The sequence below is a fragment of the Hippocampus comes genome, unplaced genomic scaffold (genome assembly GCF_001891065.2).
Source record: "Hippocampus comes isolate QL1 unplaced genomic scaffold, H_comes_QL1_v1.1 scaffold68, whole genome shotgun sequence".
NCBI lineage: Eukaryota > Metazoa > Chordata > Actinopteri > Syngnathiformes > Syngnathidae > Hippocampus > Hippocampus comes.
Genome location: NW_017805625.1, coordinates 2,934,351 through 2,955,029, shown reverse-complemented (window position 1 = coordinate 2,955,029; position 20,679 = coordinate 2,934,351). Strand labels below are relative to the sequence as shown.

The 20,679-nt window shown below is 41.3% G+C and overlaps 1 protein-coding gene across 3 annotated transcripts in view; it reads right to left on the bottom strand.

Annotated features, from left to right (window-relative positions):
- Positions 1-912: 912 nt before the first annotated feature.
- camk1b (calcium/calmodulin-dependent protein kinase Ib) overlaps positions 913-20,679 on the bottom strand; it is a 28,539-nt gene continuing 8,772 nt past the window's right edge. For all 3 annotated transcript variants that reach the window (XM_019880927.1, XM_019880926.1, XM_019880925.1), the window contains 10 exons: positions 9,929-10,060; positions 8,465-8,539; positions 7,377-7,515; positions 7,003-7,129; positions 6,339-6,414; positions 6,129-6,241; positions 5,804-5,882; positions 4,687-4,774; positions 4,321-4,462; positions 913-3,230 (listed from right to left, as the gene is read on the bottom strand). In XM_019880927.1, coding sequence (XP_019736486.1) covers positions 3,130-3,230; positions 4,321-4,462; positions 4,687-4,774; positions 5,804-5,882; positions 6,129-6,241; positions 6,339-6,414; positions 7,003-7,129; positions 7,377-7,515; positions 8,465-8,539; positions 9,929-10,060 — 1,072 coding nt within the window. In that variant the 3' untranslated portion in view covers positions 913-3,129. The remainder of the gene's footprint in view (positions 3,231-4,320; positions 4,463-4,686; positions 4,775-5,803; positions 5,883-6,128; positions 6,242-6,338; positions 6,415-7,002; positions 7,130-7,376; positions 7,516-8,464; positions 8,540-9,928; positions 10,061-20,679) is intronic.

Genomic DNA, 20,679 nt, shown 5'->3' with positions numbered 1-20,679 from the left:
GCCATGTTCATTTCGGCCAGGATCTGTCAGATGCTCAGATGAAGCATCCACAAGTTCACCTGCTACAACTCTCGCCTCTTATCGTACATTGAATGAAAAAAAAATGCCAACGGATCTTTGTTGACGTGATGGTTGATGATATGCTCCACATTGAAAGGGAAAACTTGTAGTTTGGGTTTGGAATGCCAGTTTCCACTCATCCACCTTAGCTTCATGATTTGTGTTTCCATGAATCGTTCTTACATTCTTTTGTCATGTGAATTAATTATCAATACGTATTCTAAACTGAGAGATTTAATTCCAAAGATGTGGGATTGAACTCTTTCAGGCACAGCGGTTACTAAAGTGGACAGCTATTCAAATTTTGCTTTCTCTTATATTCATTAATCTTAATGTCACAGTTTATGCATCAACTACTACAGTGGCCACTTATGTGTGTTGCCATCCAAGGTGATTCTTATTTTTTCATGCCATAAGACTAATGATGTTGGTTAGCATTATTTGTGCACGAAAGGGTGCTTTCCTGTTTTTTTTTTTTTTGGAACAATGTATTTCACAGGAACTCATCTCCGGTACCATCTTCAGTTTACCTCCTCAACTTCATCCCCACGCAGCTCCTTTTTCCACGTCAAGACGTGACTCGCATCTGTCAGCACTCCCTTGCCGACCATCCATGCAATTATTTGGAAGCGGGCCCCTTCGTGGTCCCGCTTTAACCGCATCGTTTTGACTCTCTGTGAGGACCTTCACTCTCACAGCTCTCTTCCCGTTCTGCTCGCAGACATCCAGCGACCCAACTTCTGATGGGGAGAGAGCCTTGGCTCCCAAATGAAATGATTTCTATTGTGTTGCGGTTGCATTGCAACAGCATGCGTTCTGACTGAATCAAAGTTGGTGCAGAGGACAGATGACTACTGCATAGACAAGGAGTTTAATGTGTGTTTCATTTACAACCACTTTTCCACAGCCCATGATGCGTTGCATCTTTGTGTACAGTTTAAAATACTGTTTAAAAAAAAATACAACATATTCAGGGTAAAAACACTCCTTTGGATGACAAATCCATCTGGACAAGCAAAAAGAGTAAACGAGGAGAAAGGAGATCACCTTCACACTAATATTTTCCCTTTATCCCCATGAAGAGCATTTCTAATGCCGCAATTGAAAGCAGTTACATTTGCAATAATAGTGTGTATGTTCAACCCTGTTGTATTTAAAAAAAAAAAAAAGAGAAAAGAAAATATCCTACCACAGCAAGTTCAGTGGTGAGGGAATGGCTACATAGTTATGCATGTCATTATCATTTGCTTCATTGACCGGGAATGTTCAATTTTCTTTCTTTTGGTGGGGAGTTTTGGCTCAATTTACAAACAAGGGACACTATGTGGTCATAAATCAATTTTTTGGGGGAGGGGGGCATTTGGGATAATCAGTGGATTAATTGACTGTTAAGAATTTTGCTTGAAACGGACTCAACCAAAAGTGAGACAGCAGAGTCAAAACGCTGCTGTTGACTGAGTGTCGACTAACTTGTGGTCTGAAGAACAACAATGTGACATCATCCTGCACAACACAACACTGGCATGACAACAAGAGCTCAGAACATCAGAGCGCTTTGGAAAAAAAAGAAGTCCATGTTATATTTCCCCTTTGTCAATCAAGTAAATTTGAGAATACAGAAGCAAACAGTTCACTTTTGGAAACGCTGTAAAATACAGTCGACATTTTACAGTTCACTGTCCAAAAACACGGCCACGTTACCTTACCTGACAGAAATGCTGAATAAAGCGATAGCATTTTCATTCGAAGCAACATCATTAAGTTTTTCGGCAGGGTTTCTCACTAGTTCTCTTCAGCGCTGACCTCACGGTGACTACACACAACGAATTTGCACGCTGCCACATCAGGCGGATCTTTTTGGCGCATTTAAACATCTTGAAGAATAATGTGCATTAAAACTCCTCATAAGGAGCGCATTCAATACCTAGCCACTCACATTATAGGATTCACGACAACACCAGAGCGTGTTGAGGAAATAAAAAATAACGACGCATATTGACATTCTTCAATGTACCAGAAGTTGTTTTTTTAAAAAGGCTCCAAATAAAGAACGAGGGGCAAAAAAAAAGACGATGTATGTTGACAGTACACATTGCTAGATGCATATATGTATTCTTTTGCATCCATACTTCTATCTTCAGGCTCGCGTAACTTTAACTGTCTGATTACAATTCACCTGGATTTTAAACAAAAGACGGTCAAACTGGTGTAGTTGTAGCGAATATAGAAAATAATCAAAATATAACACATGAAGACTGTGCAGATAGACACACTTGAGAAGCTCCCACCCAAAATAAATCGATCACACTGTAAACCCTAAAGGCACCATAGACAAAGTTCCCTGTGCTCACCTGGTTCAAGAGCTTGAAAGAAGCCAAAGGGGAAGCCTTTGCCACAGCTGCATGGAAACACCACATTTACACGCACGCACGCGCACATTTATATAGTATAAATCTCATAAAAGGCTACATAGGGACGGATAGAGTTTTGCATAAAGGTCACAGAGTGTCTCAAAGCAGACAGATCTGTGTTCACTCTGCAGTACTATTAAAGTGGATTTTGTTACATTCAAAAGATTTCAAAAAGATATCGGAAAGGCTTTTGTCGATGGCACCCCGTCCTCCGCAACAACAAAAAGAGGGCATATTTCAAAGTTAAAACATGCTCGGGGGTTTCTCTCTTCTGATCATGCACAAATAACACAAAACAAATTGCAACAACAGCAAACGGAGGCTGCGTCCAAATAATAGTCTCAGCTCTGTCCTGCATTGGAAAGAAACAGTCCTCCCCTCTTTACTTTGAATTCTCTTAGCCCAAACTAACCGCCCAGTCTGACAACTAGTCATCATAATAATCAATCACCACTTCCCCATTTTCTGAATCTGAATCTCCTTGCTTCCCAGACTGGACAGACTTGCTCCCCCTGCAGGTGAGAGGTCGGAACGATGCCTCATTCCTAACCAGACATGAAGGGGCGTGAGGGAGTCACAGCCTCTGGTTTCACCGAGGGGGTTTAAAAATGGAAAAAAAAATCACTGGGGTCGACGAGGCAGTGAAGCAGCACACGGATCACACCCGGCTGGTCGGGTGGCAGCGGTAGGTACAGCTGGACAGTGGGTCCATGCCGTCCCCATCCAGTGCCTGGGAGCACCCTGCCTCCCCACAAGACTCTAAAAGGAAATAGACATCAGACATCACGTAAAATAAAAAACTTGCTCTTGGTAAATCAATTAATATGGCGGTAGAACCACCCAAACAGCAGCTCAAGAGGTACTGGACTGACAATAATGAGAAAAAAATAAGTGTTATTATATTGGTACATCAAAAATCAGTGATGAAACATTGCTTTAAGGCAATGGTACCCATACTGGTCCGCGGGTTGTGTGGTGCCGGGCCGCACAAAAAGAATAAACTTACATTCTTTCCGTTTTATTCGTTTCGGAATATGAAAAATTATTTATTTTGAAAAATTACCGGATTCTCTGTTACATCCGTCTACAGTATGCCACTTATGACGCAAGTCAAGGCGCGCTTCTCGGTCACGTGATAGGTCACCGCTAAAATCAACCTCAGGAGCTAGCAAAATGAGTTAAAAACAAACGTCTTTGGGAAGGGGAAAAAGACCAGCCAGCAGACAGAAGAGGAGCCTACGACTTTCAAGAAAAAGGAAGCTACATTTAATAGACTGTATCAGGAGTCCTACTTAAAATACGGATTTATCTCAACGGGAGATTCCCACGCACCAAGCCCACTTTGCATAATATGCTGCGATGGTGAGTCGTATTTTTCATGCACTTTTTATTTGCGGCGTATCTTATTTTGAAGGCACGTTTAAATGTTACAATAGCGACTTGAGGGTGTTGCGGCCAGATAGGACGTTCCTCGGGGTGTGATCCGTGTTTATTATTATGTTTAGAAAATACCACAGCTTTCATGCAGCTCATATCATATTATTTTGTTGTAATAAAGGCCGGTCCCTGAAAATATTGTCTGACATTAAACCGGCCCGTGGGGCAAAAAAGGTTGAGGATCGCTGCTTTAAGGGGTTTAAAGGTTCACTATACATTTTTTGGGGCGACAGGAACAATTACACGGCCTGCATCGAAGGACTATGAAAAAACGCACACTATTTTTAAAAACAAAAAACAAAATACAGCAAAACAAAAACTTTTTTCCAGTGGCCTTTTATTGTGGGCAGTCTAAGGCACATCTGTGTAACAGAAAAAGATAGAGAGGACAAAGAGTGTGTAAACCAGACACCTGCATGTTGATTGTCCTCTCCTGGGATCAGCAGGTGAGCCCGGCACGGGCTCGTCAGGGTCGCTTGGTTGGGTCCTTCATGGTTGGTGCCCAGCTGAAGACGCCTCATGTGGCGGACCACCGCTGTAGCGTTGAATGCTTGCTGAGGAGGGACATGAACAGAAGAGCCACTTTCAGGCTGGTTCCTGTGTGTGAGCTGCTATTCAGACTCAATGGACAACTACTTCAGGACACCAGAGTAAAGCATTTGCTATGACAGCCTCCAACCGGCAAGACTTTTGGAATTCGACTGCTGGAATTTTTGCATGCCATGTATAAACAAATACAATCAACGATAATTATGGAAAGATAGAGAAAATGTCTTACCTTCCATTTACTTTTGGCAAAGTTCTTCTTGATCTGTGCACTGACAGACTCATGGATGTTTTTGTCGAGCGCAGTGTCTCCGGCAATCCTGAAGTGAAGAAACATTATCAGTGTGTGTGCGCATGTATGTGCGTGTGTGTCTGCAATCACAGACTTTGGAACACTTCCCATTCATAATTCACCATTCATTATTTCACATTGTTTTCTATTGAACCTATTCTCAACTATTTATTGAAAGGTTCACTTATTATAGTACAGTATACATATTTTTGTGCTCTTTCTGTAATGTCCAAAGATACCACAAGCTGGCACCAAAGCCCTGGCTAATAATCCAATTGCCCTCACAGGATGAATAAAGCATCCATCTATCCATCCATCCATCCATCCAGCCATCTACTGTACCCGAATAATTTGTTTATTAATTCTCATCAATTCTAAACTAGACTCAGCAATTACTCACAAATGTACTTATTCATCATAAAATCTAGGCCTGATTAGTCGAGCACTATCGATATCAATTTGTTCTATGAATGCTGACAGGGAGATAAACAGGCTTGCGGAAGAGCATTTCAGTGCTCACTATCCGTCGTGGCATCGATAGACGACCAAAGAATGCATTGCATGTCGTAAATAAATAATTTTCGGGCCACTTAAGTGAAAACTAAATAATTTCCCATTGCACGCCTGAAGACATGCAGAGCCAAATTGAACTCTGTTTGCAAGTTAAACCAGCAGCACCTCCTGCTGCATAGAAACATTATCCAAAATGTTGTGTGTCTGTGTCCATGTTTATTGGCTTACTAATTTTATCCAGCATACCTCGGTTCGAGACACTTCTCTGCTCATCATTTTTCTTTTCTTTTAAGCTCCAGATTCACTTGACATGTGCGTGATTGTAATGAACCGGTAACACTCTTAACACTCTACTGTGTTTATACAAATACAGTCCCCTGCATGGCCTCGAAGAAACACTTCACCCTATCAGAATTTCTGTAACTCATCGTGTTATAAATTTGCAAAAAAAAAAAAATCTGAAGTTCTTAGCATTAAGAAGAATACATTTGAAATACAAATACAGTGTCTTAATGCAAATAGGAAGGGAGGTTGTAACACGTACCATGGGTGCTGCAGGGCCTGCTCACAGGTGTAACGTATATTGGGCTCTTTCTCCATCAAGTGGACTATGAAGTCTTTAGCTGTCAAGATAAAAACAAAAGACTTTACACTTCAGGATTTTTCTGATGCCACCATACTGATGCTGTTGAAAGTTTCTGATGGGGATATTCGCTCAGGTATCTGAGGACTGCTGTCAGATGCTGTGTAGCAGTTTCCTACTCATATCGCTTAATTTTTTTTTTTTTTTTTTTTGCCATTTGAAAACAGCATCTCTCAGTATTCATTGTTCACCATCAATTTTTTTTTTAAATGCAGTCGTAAATTACCTGAATCCGAGATGTCGTCCCAGTATGGCGAATCAAACTCGTATTCTGCCTTCAGGATCTGCTCAAAGAGTTTGGAGTCGTTCTCGTCGTAAAATGGAGGGTAACCACACAACCTGAGAGTTGATAAATGAACAACTAGGGCATCCAGACAGAACTGGTTCCAAAAAACAACAAAAAAAAAAAACACGTAATAGATGGCTGCGTACTCACAGAATGTAGGCGATGACTCCAATGGACCAGCAGTCGACTGCTTTACTGTAGGGCTTCTGGGCCAGAACCTCAGGGGCTGCGATGAAGACGATGAATTATTTGAAACGAATCATATTTTTTTTCACTTTCTGTGTTACCATGGAGCATATGGTGTTTGAAGTAGTACAAATGGTACTGGCTGATCAGTACAATATGGTTAAAGCGAAAATAAACCGTCATCAATAATAACAAAAGTGAGAGATGGGGTCACCATAGATAATCGTATTTTTAAAAATTATTCTTCACTTTGAGTAATACATGGTTAGCTTACTTTTAAACTTGTATGACAGTAAAATGCACAATCCAAGTTGAAGCACCTTCAGCCCATCCGTGTTTGCTTTCCTTATGTGTCATCAAAGGGCAGGTAATTGTTTTATTTAATGTTATTATACGGCATTGAATTTATTTCTACACTGTCATGGCACGTAACAATGTTAAAAAGTTACATACAATGCAGTTTGCATGAGTGTATGTATTTCATTTGTAATATGCCATTTTTATTTTTTTTTTAAATACAATGTGTTACTCTGCCAAGGTTCGGGTGTTTTAATTAATCATGAACGAAGTTTAGAATAAAAATGAATTTTTGTATCTTGCTATTTCAGAATGTGGGCAACTTATTTACCGACATATCCGGGAGTTCCGCAGGCTGTGGACATCACACTGCCAGAGCCCTCGATTTTAGACAGCCCAAAGTCGCTGATCATGATTTTGGAGTCTTCCTCCATGCTGTAGTAGAGCAGATTCTCTGGCTGTGATGCAAAGCAGACATGTAGAACAATTCATTAAGTCACTCTTGTCCTGAATACATGAATAGAAAACTCAGCTCGCTGGCCACAATGCATGATTTGAAATCCCAGTAGAGGACAGACATAAAATCCAGGACGACAATTAAAAAGAAACCCAAAAAAAACCTCATGTACTTTGATGCTGCAATCAATTCAAGGACACACTTTTCAGTTTCATGTTAAACAATTAAAAAAAGAAAAAAAGACAAACCTTGAGGTCTCGATGCACGATTCCCATGTCATGGAGGTATTTGACAGCATCCAGAATCTGCTGAATGAGTTTACTGGCATCTTTCTCTGTGTAGAAGCCCTTCTCTATGATGCGGTCAAACAATTCCCCACCAGACACCCTGAATGGACATAAGAACCAAACCTACATTTTTGGATGTCACAACGATGTGGTAACGTCGATGTAGGAAGACACTTTATATGTGGGTATGTATGTCTGTAGGTACCTACCTACCTACCTATCAATCTATATTTGCCACTGATTAAAGTAATACATTTGAGAGGTAAAAAAAAAATAAAAATAAGAATATATGTCGCTACTACAAAATGGCCACTAGATGGAAACACGATTTTGCTTGCAGAGTAGTAGCTCCTTAAAGCTATTCACTAGCATCTCCAAACGTCCTACTAAGTACCCAAACGTTCAATATGTGAACACTTTTCTGAAGGACAGCTTACACTTCTGTTGTTGTTACACTCCTAGCCACATTTTAACCCTTTCATGCACCCTGTAACCCCATAGCGTGGTAAGCTGCCCACTGTCGTAACGCAGTCCCTGAAACGGTTAATAAAAGTGTTAATAGTGTTAACTTGGCTCTATTCAGTTAACGTAGTTAGATTCGTCACTGTGCAATCAGGTCATGCTTAAATTGTTATGAGGCCTCACAGATATTATCTTACAAGGGAGTACAATGACCTCAAGTGAAAAAAGAAATGTATCTCTTCACCCTCCATTTCTTCCTTTATCATTATTGACACCTGTGATTTTGACGTCTCGCATAAATTGAGTGCAGTTCCTGGAGGCTAATTGAATAAAATTCCTGATCCTTATCCATCTTTTCTCCCTGACATTTCCATCACTCAGGCAGGCGGCAGGCTGACGGGCTGTAGATGGGAAGGCAAAACTCCCCAACAGTGTCTGCAAGTAAGTCGTGCGATGCGTGCCTGCGTGTTTGTGTACGTGCAAGCAAGGGAGTGCACTACAGTGTGCAATTAATGGCATGTGACAAGCAGTGTGTGAGAGATGGCACAAGCCGCGGGCCCCAAACTCACACGTATGTGAATACTCACAGCTGCATGACAAGGTACAGGTGTGATTTACTCTCAAATATTTCTTCCAGAGTCACAATGTTGGCATGTTTTATCCTGCAAGGAAAGAGTCAAAGTTAATTAAAAAACAAACAACAACAAAAAAAAGCAAAATATTGTGCTGAAGAGCGACACCGGATTTTTTTTTGTAATAGGCCAAAGGAGTCAAAATGTGTATGTTCAATAAAATTTCCATAAACTCTCAAAATAACATTATTTTGATTAATAAAACAATAATTCACTATTTTCTCAATTTATGTAGCATTAATATTCAATAAAATATATTAAATACTTGAAATGTAAAAATAAGCCAAATCCCACAACCCCATTTATTGGTCAAACCTACTGTGTATCATTAATGTTCTCAAATTCTTTTTTTTTGATGATATCGTTAAACTGTGAATGCCCGATTGACGTGAAGGACACAGCTGTACCAGAGCTATGCGCCACTCTAAACTCGTGGCGGATTACAGCGCTGACTCGAACAATGCGGCTTCATTCATCTGCTTAGCTGAGCGCGGAAAGATTGATGGACCCTCGGAAGGATAGATGTCGGATTAAAGGCGCCCAGTGCTTGGACACGTGCGAGCGGGTGCGTGCAAGCTCCATCGTGTACATCCACACCCACATAGACATTTAAACACGGCGTGTTTGTGTGCGGCTGTTTTATGTGTTTGTGTGGGCGAGAGATGTGGCGTCGGTGAGGCTGACACTGGTCACGGTGACTGGAGGAAAGGGGGAGCACGAAAGGCTGGTGAGTCATCTGCTGACCCCTGTCAACACCTATGGCTCTCACGGGCCATCAGAGAGTTCAAGTCAGCAAATTAGAGAAGAGTAGTGCCGTGGCTTCACCCACATTACACAAATTGAACCCCCATTTGTTTTAGTATATAGAATGAAACTGTGATTTTTGGAAAAGACTTCATTTATTGTCAGATTTTCAAATGACCTCGACTCGTTGGAAGCAGCTTTTGTGAAATGCATATTTACGTTTCAAAAGATGTGTTATTTCCCCACTTGATGAGTTTGGGGGGGGGGGGGTAATCAAATCAGTGAATGAGTATACACGGAGTTTCACAGGGCAAACTTCTTGACATCGGTTTGCTCCATTTGGTCCAAATTGTAACAGAATCACTTTCTAACCCCCACCTGTATCCCCTCAGCCATCTGTACTTTGAGTCCTTGAGTTGTATGTCTGCTGTAACCCAGGCAACAACAGCTCTAAAAATAACTTGGGAACAAATGCAGAAATGCCATTTTCACGGCGGTCTGTAATTCTCTCTACATTCGCAAGAAAGTATGTTTCAAACACTCAACTAAAATAGCTCAAATAGACCTTTGTGCCTTTGTGTTAGTCTTACACCACATTGAACTTCGAGTGCGGGACCTGCCATGGGAATTGGATGAAAAGAGGTTATCAAGCCCAAATTATTGAAGCCCACTTACTTGTGCAGCACTGCGATTTCATTCTCGATGCTGTTCTCCTTGCCTTCTAACGCCTTCTTGGGGATGCACTTGATGGCCACCAACCTTTGGGTCCTTTTCTCCTCTGCCAAGACCACCTCAGAGAAGGCTCCCCTGAAACACCCAAAAACACGTCGATGATGAAATTGTTAGATGAACGACGTACTGAATATACAGTACGGCTGACTGATTGCGTAAGTGTCAAATCACAAGTCCTCCTCTGAGTACATAAGTGAAATTGACAAACTGGTACACTCACGGTTGATATCAGGGATTTTGGGGCCTGTTAAAAAAAATACTTGAGCCCCACCATTTCAATGCCACAAATTGAAAATGCTATTTTCTATGGCCCCTGTCAGTCGCAAGCTCAAAGAATTGCCCTGAGTCCATTCATCATGAACCGACACAGAATATCTTTCAATGTAGCATGACGTATAAACGGCACCGATTGAAGTTAGACAGATAACACTGCAGAAATGTTGCCCTACAATGACATGTTGAAGTGCACCCACCGGATTTGTTTCCCCTCCCTGCTGCGTAGTAGCCACGACACATTCTTTCTGTACATGTTCGCTTCCTGAGGAAAGCAACGAAAACAAACAAAGCGACAAAACTGACGGCGTTTTCCCATGACCCACCGAAATGCAGGGGCACACAGTCCTGGTGGCGTTTTTGGCACAGTTCCGAGCTTCAGACTAAAAGACAGATATTGTATTTCATGGAAATTGAGAAAGCAGTTTTTTTCAGAATGATTGCATTTCTTGAGGTTGCCTGGATAATATCGTCACACAAACTTCACGTTTCCCATAGCCAATGAAAACCACGAAGTCAGATTTACGGATTCCGCTTGCTGACAGAAGTCTGCGGCCATTTTCTGACCACAACAACAATCACCACAGGCCCCACGGTCACATCAACAAAAGTCAAAGGGCTACAGAAAGGTCATTCATTTTGGCACAAATCCAGCGGTTTGGAGACTTCCACATTCCTCCGCAGCATCTGGAGGATTGAGCTGATGTTCACCATACGCCTTCTGACAGAGCAGAGAGCTGTGGCCAAGTGTTTCGCACAAACAATGGAGCCATTTTGGAACACTGTGATTAGCTTTCTTGCTTCTACGAAAATGTTGCAAGTATTTAACATCCATCATATGGTGCGCTAATATAAGCGCGAATACCCTTCAGGCATAGTTTGCCCAGCAGCACAGTGCTGTGGATATGCGTTATTTGTATCTACAGTACCAATTTATTTTTAGTAATGGTTTGCCTGCGAGTTTGTCTGACGTAAGACTCGAAACACCCTATTTCCCTGGAAACATAACTGACGAGGTGTCCAGGTTACACTACTAGGTGTATTCAAGTACATGGCCGTGTCAAATTTCATTTTTAGTATATGCAATGAGCCGCTGAAAAATGAATGGCGGGCCACAAATGGCACCCGAGCCATAGTTTGGAGATACACCTAAAGCAAGCTGCAAGAACTGCAAGATCTCAGACAAAAGGACTACATCTGTAAATGTTTAGCTTTTTCTTTGGCTTTTGGGGATTTGAAAAGAAAGAGCCTCAAATAACTGAAGCTTGCGAGACGAGAAGACTTCAGCATCGTCATACACGTCATTTGTTATTAAAGCCAAGGCAGTTTTGATGACTTAATAATTTACAGCGGTTAACACTTGTGTGACGATTAAGAGAAAAATATGAATGGCGTCCTCACCAAACATAGATTATTTTTAGTTTCGAAGACAAATTCACATTTTTCACGGTGTCGCACGTCCCACAAATTTTTTTTTTTTTTTTTTGCAGCATTTTGGCTAACATAACATCCTTGTGGTTATCACAGAGTCCACTTGATGAAAGAGCCAATGCTCACAAGGGATGAATTTGTGATCCCACAGCGATCACATATTAAGTAAATCAAGTCATAAAAGCAGCTAGTAAGAGTAAACAAATAATATTCAGAGGTCAGATGAGTTTACTGATCTGGTGACAGTCCCATCACAATGGGAAAATGAAAAAATGCTTCTGATCAAGTCAGTATGATCAAGACTCATACAAGCCACAGTTAAGCATTCAAATCATTTAGCTGTAAGCATTTTAAGCAAATAGTATATTTTAAGCCCGATCCTATTGGAGCTAAAAATTACTCTTTTTTTAAATACAGTTCAGTTCTTTGTTTTTGAAACCGCATCCCTCTTTTTCTTTTTTTTTTAAACCATCTGTTCTATGCGGAGAGTAATGCCGTGTCAAGTTAAACTCAAACGCCAAATTGAGTTTTTTAAATGTGGAGATTAAACAGAGAGATTTGCGTGCTGGGTATGGTGTCATGACAAAACCAAATCACAAAGCAAATGTACCATCTGTGCCATTGAGAAGTTGGTCAAGAAGCTAACGCACACAGTCGACAAAAGTGTTGACTGCAGAAAGGTCAGAGAGACAGCGCAGGACCATCTGGTCCAATCAAAACTGAGAGAAAATTCCAACTGGGATACTGGCCGTGAAACAAAAAGACCATCTTTGCTCTGTGGGCTGCTCAAAATGACTCTCTACTCAGAGATCTCATGTAAGTATCAGCAGAACAATACATGATCTTGATTTAAAAGTTCAATCGTATTTGCATCACAAAAATTACATGAAAACAACAACAAATGTGGTGCATGAGAAGTTAGCATGAGAAGTTAGCATGTTCTACCCGCGCCTCCTCGCATAGGCGGGAATGTTAGAGTGAATGGTTGTATGCCCTACAATTGTTATGTAAGAACAATTGATTGCCAACCGGTCCGAGGTGTGCCTCGCATCCTGCCAGAAAAGTCAGCCGGGATAAGCCTCTCATCGGTGAATGATGAGGATAAGGACTCCCCCAAAAATTGGAGGAAAAATGAATTAGATTGTTGACAAAAATGAGCTGTTATTTGCTGATTCCAAACAAGGGGATGGCAAGCTGTGGTGACAGACATTAATCACACTTCCCACCTCTTCTATCACAAACATGTCGCTCCATCTGTAAATAACTAACAATTTACATACAGACATCTGGAGTAATAAATCTAAGTGCATGAGTCATCCTTGCTGCGAGCACATTTGTAAATATCATTGCATATTATAAGGGTGTAAATCTGGTTTGACAGTGATAATAGCCAGCGTGACACACATCAGGCGTGTGTGACCTCATTTTTCACATTGCAAAAGAGTCACTGGAGACGAGGACATCAAACTCAAGTTTTAATGTAGTTATTCTGGACTTATCTTTTTTTTTTGTCTGAAAGGCCCTGTACAGTGAAAGTAAAAAATGTTTCCATGTAATGTTGAGACAACTCAGGGTTACTTAATGTCATACTTCATGTTCTCGATAAATTATAAACTGTCAGTCAAATATGTTCGTACGTATAGCATATGTCAACACATACCGATTGTGTACTCAATCCCTCCCCTATGTCTATTTGACCCAAGTGATTATATATCTGCTTCAAGCCTACAGTGACTTGAAAATGCCCACGGGGTAGTCGTGGGAAGGACGCTAGCTACCAGCTAGCTAGCAGGCATCAGGACGCCGTCTTGTCCAATATGTCACTGCCTCGCTTGGTGTTGTGCCAGTATGTGGGTCCACATAATAGAGACACTTCAGGAAGTGTTACCCGTTTACTAAATACAGCGGCACACAATATTTAGTCTGGGAATCCACACACGAACACACTGTCGCAGGTTGGGTGGGTTGGCCTGATGCGAGTGATATGACCTACTGTTTGTTTTCAAATATGCGCCAGGTTGTAACACAGCGACACTGGTGCTATTCTTGAGACTTTCTTTGGTGTTTTGCATTGTTTGCTAGCATTAGGCTAAACAGCCTGTTTAAGGCAAGTTATGTGTTTGATTAAAACACACAAAAATAGTACATTCAAATATCCTCGTGTATAAATACAATTTGGCTTAAGCTGCCGATGAGTCATCATCATTGCTAAAAGAACATAAAGTAGCTTTAATGGGGAAAAGACTCGTCTGCCAGTAATCTTCATCTGCACTATCGGCATGACAGGCTCGAATGATACGCAAGTACACCATTCATTAAAATATTGCAGTGGTTAAATTACTCTTTTTTTCTGTTTGATTGACAGTTAGGATTCTGTACTCTGCTAAATGTAAAATTCTGTGCATCATAATATTTGATGCACTTCCAAGGTCCATTTACAGAAGTGAGCTTATGAGGGAACAGACATTACGATACTCTAGTGTAATTAAGGTGGAAAACAAACAGGCTTTCCATTGGGATGTCTAGTACTTAAGATTAAAGTACACAAAGAATCATTAAGTCTGTTCGCTAATATGCAGAGAGCTTGTAATGTAGGAAAGAAGGGATATAAATAATACTGATAGGGAGAGGCAGACTATGAGAAGATGTCAATCATTCAAGTGTATACTTAAAAATGTTTCAGGGATATTTTGCTGGGAGCAGATGGAGGTGCATAAGCATGTGTCTTTGTGTGTGTGTGTGTGTGTGTGTGTGTGTGTGTGTGTGTGTGTGCTTGTGTGTTTTCCAGGGACTGGCGGCACGGCCATGTTGAGCTGCACTGTGTTGAGATACAGGCTTCTGTACGAATTAGGTCAGGGCACGGCTGAAGGACTGTGGGTGCCGAAAGCAGGCATGGATTTTCCGGTTTGGGGCTGGATGGGAAACGCTTTCAACTTGGGTTTACTTTTTTGGATGATAACCAAGAGACTTATCGATGCTTGAGTGTGAGCAACGAGAGAAGAGATGAGCGGACAGTCACAGCCACAAGCCTTATTCATCGCTTTGGCTGAGTCGTGGGATAACATATTGTCCTGTGCTTTGAAGTCCATGACACTGTTTATGCCTCATACTCTTTAATGGGGGAAGGTCTAAGCTGCATCATCCTGCAATTTAGATGCTATAAAAAGGACAGTGAAGTCAAAGTAAGGCAGAGAAAAAGAGATATTCTAGTTTTGGAGTGAGGTCAGGTGTTTATCTGGGACATCAGTGGGCCAATAATGGATTGCGGATATAAGAAAGAAGAAATATAGTATTTAACATTGGATAGAGAGAAAGAGAGAGTGGGAGAGAGATGAAAAATAGATGAAGGGGGACGGCTCTCATGCTGAGAGACTCATCTGCTCCATAAAGGTGTCTGCTGTTCCTTTTTAGTCACAACTACCTTGTTAATGATCACTGTGAATTCATTTGATTCAGACAACCCACACAAACAATGAATAATAAAGGGTAACAAAAATAGACCTCACGCTCAACACACACTCACAAAGAAAACAAAACAAAACAAAGCTTCAAGACAATATTCTCAGCTTCTTCCACGCCTGCATTTACACCTCAATTTAACAATCGCACGGCGTCATGTAATCCGACTGACAGCGGGGGAATCGTCACAATCACAGATTCCCTGGAAATCAGGAAAATGATTGCTATCAGGCAAATTTAGCTCATTAACACTTGGGAACACAGCAAGTAGCATGGTGATTCCAGTCGTTGTGAAAGAAACTAATTGCCTCCACTGCTAATGTTACATGAATTTTTATTTGAAGAGGCGGTAGTTGGTATATTTAAATAGGATTAGACAAAATCGTAACGCGCTCTTAAATTAAAGACGGGTTCAATTCAACTTGGCAATACCCATAAAAAAACGATCTCATGGCACTTTTCATAGAAGCAGTTAAAGGTTGGCGTTCCTTTGACATTAGAAAAGCAACTATTGCTGCTCGAGTGTTCCTGAAGAAGTTTAACGGCATAGTGTACATGTTCATCATCTGAATGTTTGTACATCGGTTTATTCATGACCAACATGGAAGGTACTCCAGACATCTCTTCATGGAAAACTATTTTGTTTGTAAAAGAGTTCCGAGGGAGAGATGTTTCGGAGGGAAAGTGATGGTATAAATTATGTAATAGATTGAGGTTTCTTTCAGTGAGATCTATCATTTGCAGTTTCTATACTTGTATTTGGTGTGAAAGGCTGCAGCCTTCCTGTGTGGAGTTTACATGCTCTCCCCGTGCGTGCCTGGGTTTTCTCCGGGTATTCCCGTTTCCTCCCACATTCCAAAAACATGCATGGCAGGTTAATGGAACACTCTAAATTGTCCCGAGGTGTGATTGTGAGCACTAATGGTTGTTTGGCTACGTGTGCCCTGCGATTGGCTGGCCACCAGTTCAGGGTGTACCCCACCTACTGCCCAAAGTCAGCTGGGACAAGCTCCAGCACACCCGCGACCCCTCGTGATGATAAGCGGATTACAAAATGGATGGATGGATGTACTGTAAGTCCAGGGAAAAAAGTGTTAAGTTCTCTAAAATTGTACGAGTTGGGATCATAAAATCCATTCTTCTCCCTCAGCATCTTTGATACGCCTTTCACACAGCCTCACACAAACACAAAACAGACTGAGTTATCGAACATTGTACTCAGCTGAGTGCTCTCAAAGTGCTGAATTGTTGTTGAAATCAGTGTAATAGCTGAGAGGGAGCAAGTGGAGCACAGATCGTCCCGTCGGAACATTGCACGTCACATTCTCGTAAACATTCAGGGGAAGCCCAAAGGTCAAAGGGAGTCACTTCCGTGACAGCATTAATTTGGTTAACCGCTGCTTTAAAACAATAAAACAACCATTTAAGCAATTAGTGATAAATGAGAACGATATTTTTAAATGGTACGTCCTAAATCCATTTCATGCATGCCACTTTTGAACAATTTTCACTGGTGTCAAACTCAATTTAGTCGCATGCTACATTCAATTTATCTAAAAAAAAAAACAAGGTGGTTTGGTAACAAAGAACGGAAGTCTGTCCGTGCGGCCTGGTACCAATAGGTACGGGCCTGGTTGAGGACCCCTGAATTAGAATATCATTAAAAAAAGTTCATTTATTGCAGGGTTTTGATTTTAAAAAGTGAAACTCATACTATATAGATTATTGGTAAACTTTTTTTTTCAGAGGGCAAAACTGTGAGAAAGCCCTCCCCCCCCAAAAAAAAAAGTCTCAGGTTCAAAATAAGCAGATTAGCATTGCGGTTTATGAGTCAAAATTAATCAAATAATCAATAGGATAATCGATTCCAAAGATATTTGATATTTGTTTGTGACAGCCCTATGCAAAACTCAAAATGAGAGATTGCATCAAACACACACACAGAGTGATGCATGCAAACACATGCATAAACACAAACACTGATACACACCCACACATGCGCGTGCATGTACGCAAACATCACTCAAAGCCAACAGCCGAGGCCACCGTCTCACCATCCTACCAGAGGACCACAGAATGTCAGGGGCCGATCCATCATGGCTAATGATTTTAGGCGATTACATCACTCCCTCCAAATTTTCCCCTTCACTTCCTCCCATCCCGTGGGCCCGCAATGCTCCATCCCCATGCGCTTTGCAGAGTATTCTGGGCTGAATGAAGTTGCTGTCATCCAGCGAATGGCAAAAAAACCCAAGCGCATCTTCTCGAAATGAGAACGTGCACGTTTAAAATGTCAACACGGCCTGTTTGTGCAGTCGGGTAGAGAAAGCCTTAAAGCCAGTGGGAATAAGGGGAGCAAGTATTGTAGCTTTCGAACTGCAGCTAGCAGAAATGTTGCACACGAACAAGAAAAGCAGGTTTTTAAAAATGAGCAGAAGACCAGAAATGCATTTTGAATGTATGTTTTGGATTAAACATGCAGCTGCACAGACGTTAATCAAATACATTGTTTAGAATCTTCCAGAGTTGGCAAATGATGTCAAGGCAAACTAAACAACATGTACAATATGTAATCATATTTGGAATGATGCCATGAGAAAACCACCCAAGGGAAGCAAAAGTTCCTCTCCGAAATAACCTGTATGACTACATTGTCGACTGTGTGCCTTTTGTACTTTGACCCAAATCCTTTTGTCAGATTCATGTGATATTGTGTTTTCAAAATTACCTGACTATTACTTGAGCCAGTGTACATTACATCAGCCGAAACTAATTAACCATACATGGATCAATGACTTGGTCTAATAGCAGAGACTTTTCATCTCTGCGAACCACACTAGGACACTCAAGGATGTATCCTCAACAGTACACGAGGTGTCAAACCAGAAAACGGTCCGAGGTCACAGACACCCGAAAACAGGAGCGAAATAGACCGGAAAAGATTAACATAAATAATAGCAAAGAGAAAACTGAGAAGGCCAAAGAGGATTTGACTTGATTGCAGTGTAAGTGCTCTCGCCTGTGTGCATTATTAATCCCCATCTGTTTTGATTACAAAACCATGCCGCCTCAACTTGGGAGTCACAACAGAAACTCCACAAATGCTGCTGAAAGACCTGAAAGACAAATGCCAAATATTATTTAGAATAGACAACAACGGCATGAAAAACTAACATAGAAGTTAAGAACATTTCAGTGCACATTGGCCCATTGCATTGAAAGTTTCATTTATTTAGATTATTGTTCAAAATAAAGCTGAGTTGAGATTTTTTTTCATTGTCAATCGCAGAGATGTGTCCACCCTTTGTGCTTCGCGCTCTATTTTCTGAAGGGCTCTGCTTCGCCAGAGACACACAATAGAATATACAATCTTCGGCGCTCTGAGATGTGTGTAATTAACTTAGTGCTCGTGTTCACATGCTTTTATCACAGCAAGATGATTGTTCTAAAAACAGACGCGAGTCCTTGCAATATGCTTATAAAACCACAAGCGCGCCATCTATTCCTTCTCTCCTAACGCACACGTGCAGTTGGGCACGCGGCGGATTATTAATAGCAATTCAAAAAACTTTGTTTCCATAGTGACTGTTTGAGTCCATTCTGGAAAGTGTCTCCGGTTGTTACCAAGACAACAATCCGGCAATAGCAAGTGAAGGTGGCACACCGCTGAATGCGCGGAGCCAGGAATCGCCCCATAAACATGCTCCTCGAACCGAGCTGGTACAGGTGGAGAGCCGAGTGACGACAATCAGACAATTTTTTTGATGAATGGTTCAACACGTTTGAATTTATACATGCCTTTTTGCCTTCATATGTTGATTGTAAATGTGCGAATGCAGTGTTTTAATCGTTTAGCATTTCTTTCATTCAAAGGACAAAATACAGAAGAGATTACTAATCTTTTTGAAACTGAGAGTTACTTCTGATTAATGGAAAGGGTTACCATTTTGATAGACAAACACTGGGTACGTATTTGGTGAATGCAATCTAAAAAAAATCTAAGGACAGTATATGGGAACTATTTTCGTGCTCAGTGCAACTCTAACATAAAGCACGGTTTAACTGCATGCATGGGTGTATGTAGTTTTTTTTCTTTTGGTATTTTTGTCGATGCGCGCAATTAGAAACAAGTGATTGCGCCGTTGTGGGTGTGAACACAGTCGACAGACCAGAACCCAGACCGGGCCAATGGAAGTGACTCCTCTCATTCCTTTTAAATTCAGCGCAGTAGAGGCATACGGTCCATATAGCAGAAGCAGAACTGACTTGCTGGAGTCCATTCAGAAGACTGTTGATGTGCGTCGATGTGGTGTAGTAAATGTACACTTTGAGGACCTACGACAGTGCTGTGGTGCATAATTGTTATTTTGGATGTGACATACTGGTGCCTGCCTATTCAGACCACTCAGATGACCAATTTCACTGCTTAGCTTCAGACATAAAAAAAAAATAAAAAATCTTCCACAATCAATCATTTGAGTTTCCCATGCTTTATGTTTGTGTCACTCAAACAAGACCGAATTTCAGTTGTATCAGCTACAGCACACACAAGATAATCCTGGTGGAACAGGGATGTGGGTGTGTGTAATAGAACGAAATAACCTCAAGCAAATATCTTGAATAAACATCCTGACATGTGACAATCAGCAAGCATGAGGAAAAAAAAGTTTCGTTTCAAATATCAGTTCTAACTCGACTTTGTCAGCATGTAAATGATGGGGGCGGAGTGTTTTTCTGATATGTCACTTGTAATTTGCATATCCTGTCAATAAAGGACAGCAGGAGCTGCGAGGGTTCAGGTTTTCGGTTTTGAGAAGCGAGCACGACGAGTTCGTGCGGCTTCAAAGAATCGTACCTCCTGCCTGGCAGTCAAGACAATCTGTTCCTGGGTCGAATCTCTGTTCAACTGTCCGAGTGAGAATCTCTAACAGACAGAAACCAGAATCATTTGCAAACACGAACCGAAATATACTCAGGAGGAGCTCATAAAACAGAACCAAATAAAGCAGTGTTGTAAAATTCTTCACCATAGCTAAAATGGCTCAAATTACAACATGAGCGAGCTTTGAAAAATTGTCCTGTCCAGCTATGTAGGCCTTTTCCTCACACGGATTCTGCACTACATTATTAGCTTGGCCTCTGAGACGCAGATGATGAGTTCAGAGTCTCCAAATGTCATGCAGTAGATGATCCCAGCATCCACTCCAAACAACAAGCACATGCTCACCATGGCACAGGCACACAATGTCCTCTGAAGCTAAGAGGTTTAATAGAGATTGTAATGCCCCAAGAAAAGCAAACTAGGCAAATAAGGCATGTGCGTGCGTGTGCACGCACACACACACACGCACAGACACACACACACACTCACACACTTATCTCCCAGCAGTAATCCATGACCAAATGCTCCTCCCATACTGCAGTATTTAACCTTTCAATGTCTGTGGCAAATGATGTCATGCACCGCTAAGTGCTCAAATGAGACTGATTCGAAAATCATTAAGATCAATGTCCCAACATACATGAAGTGG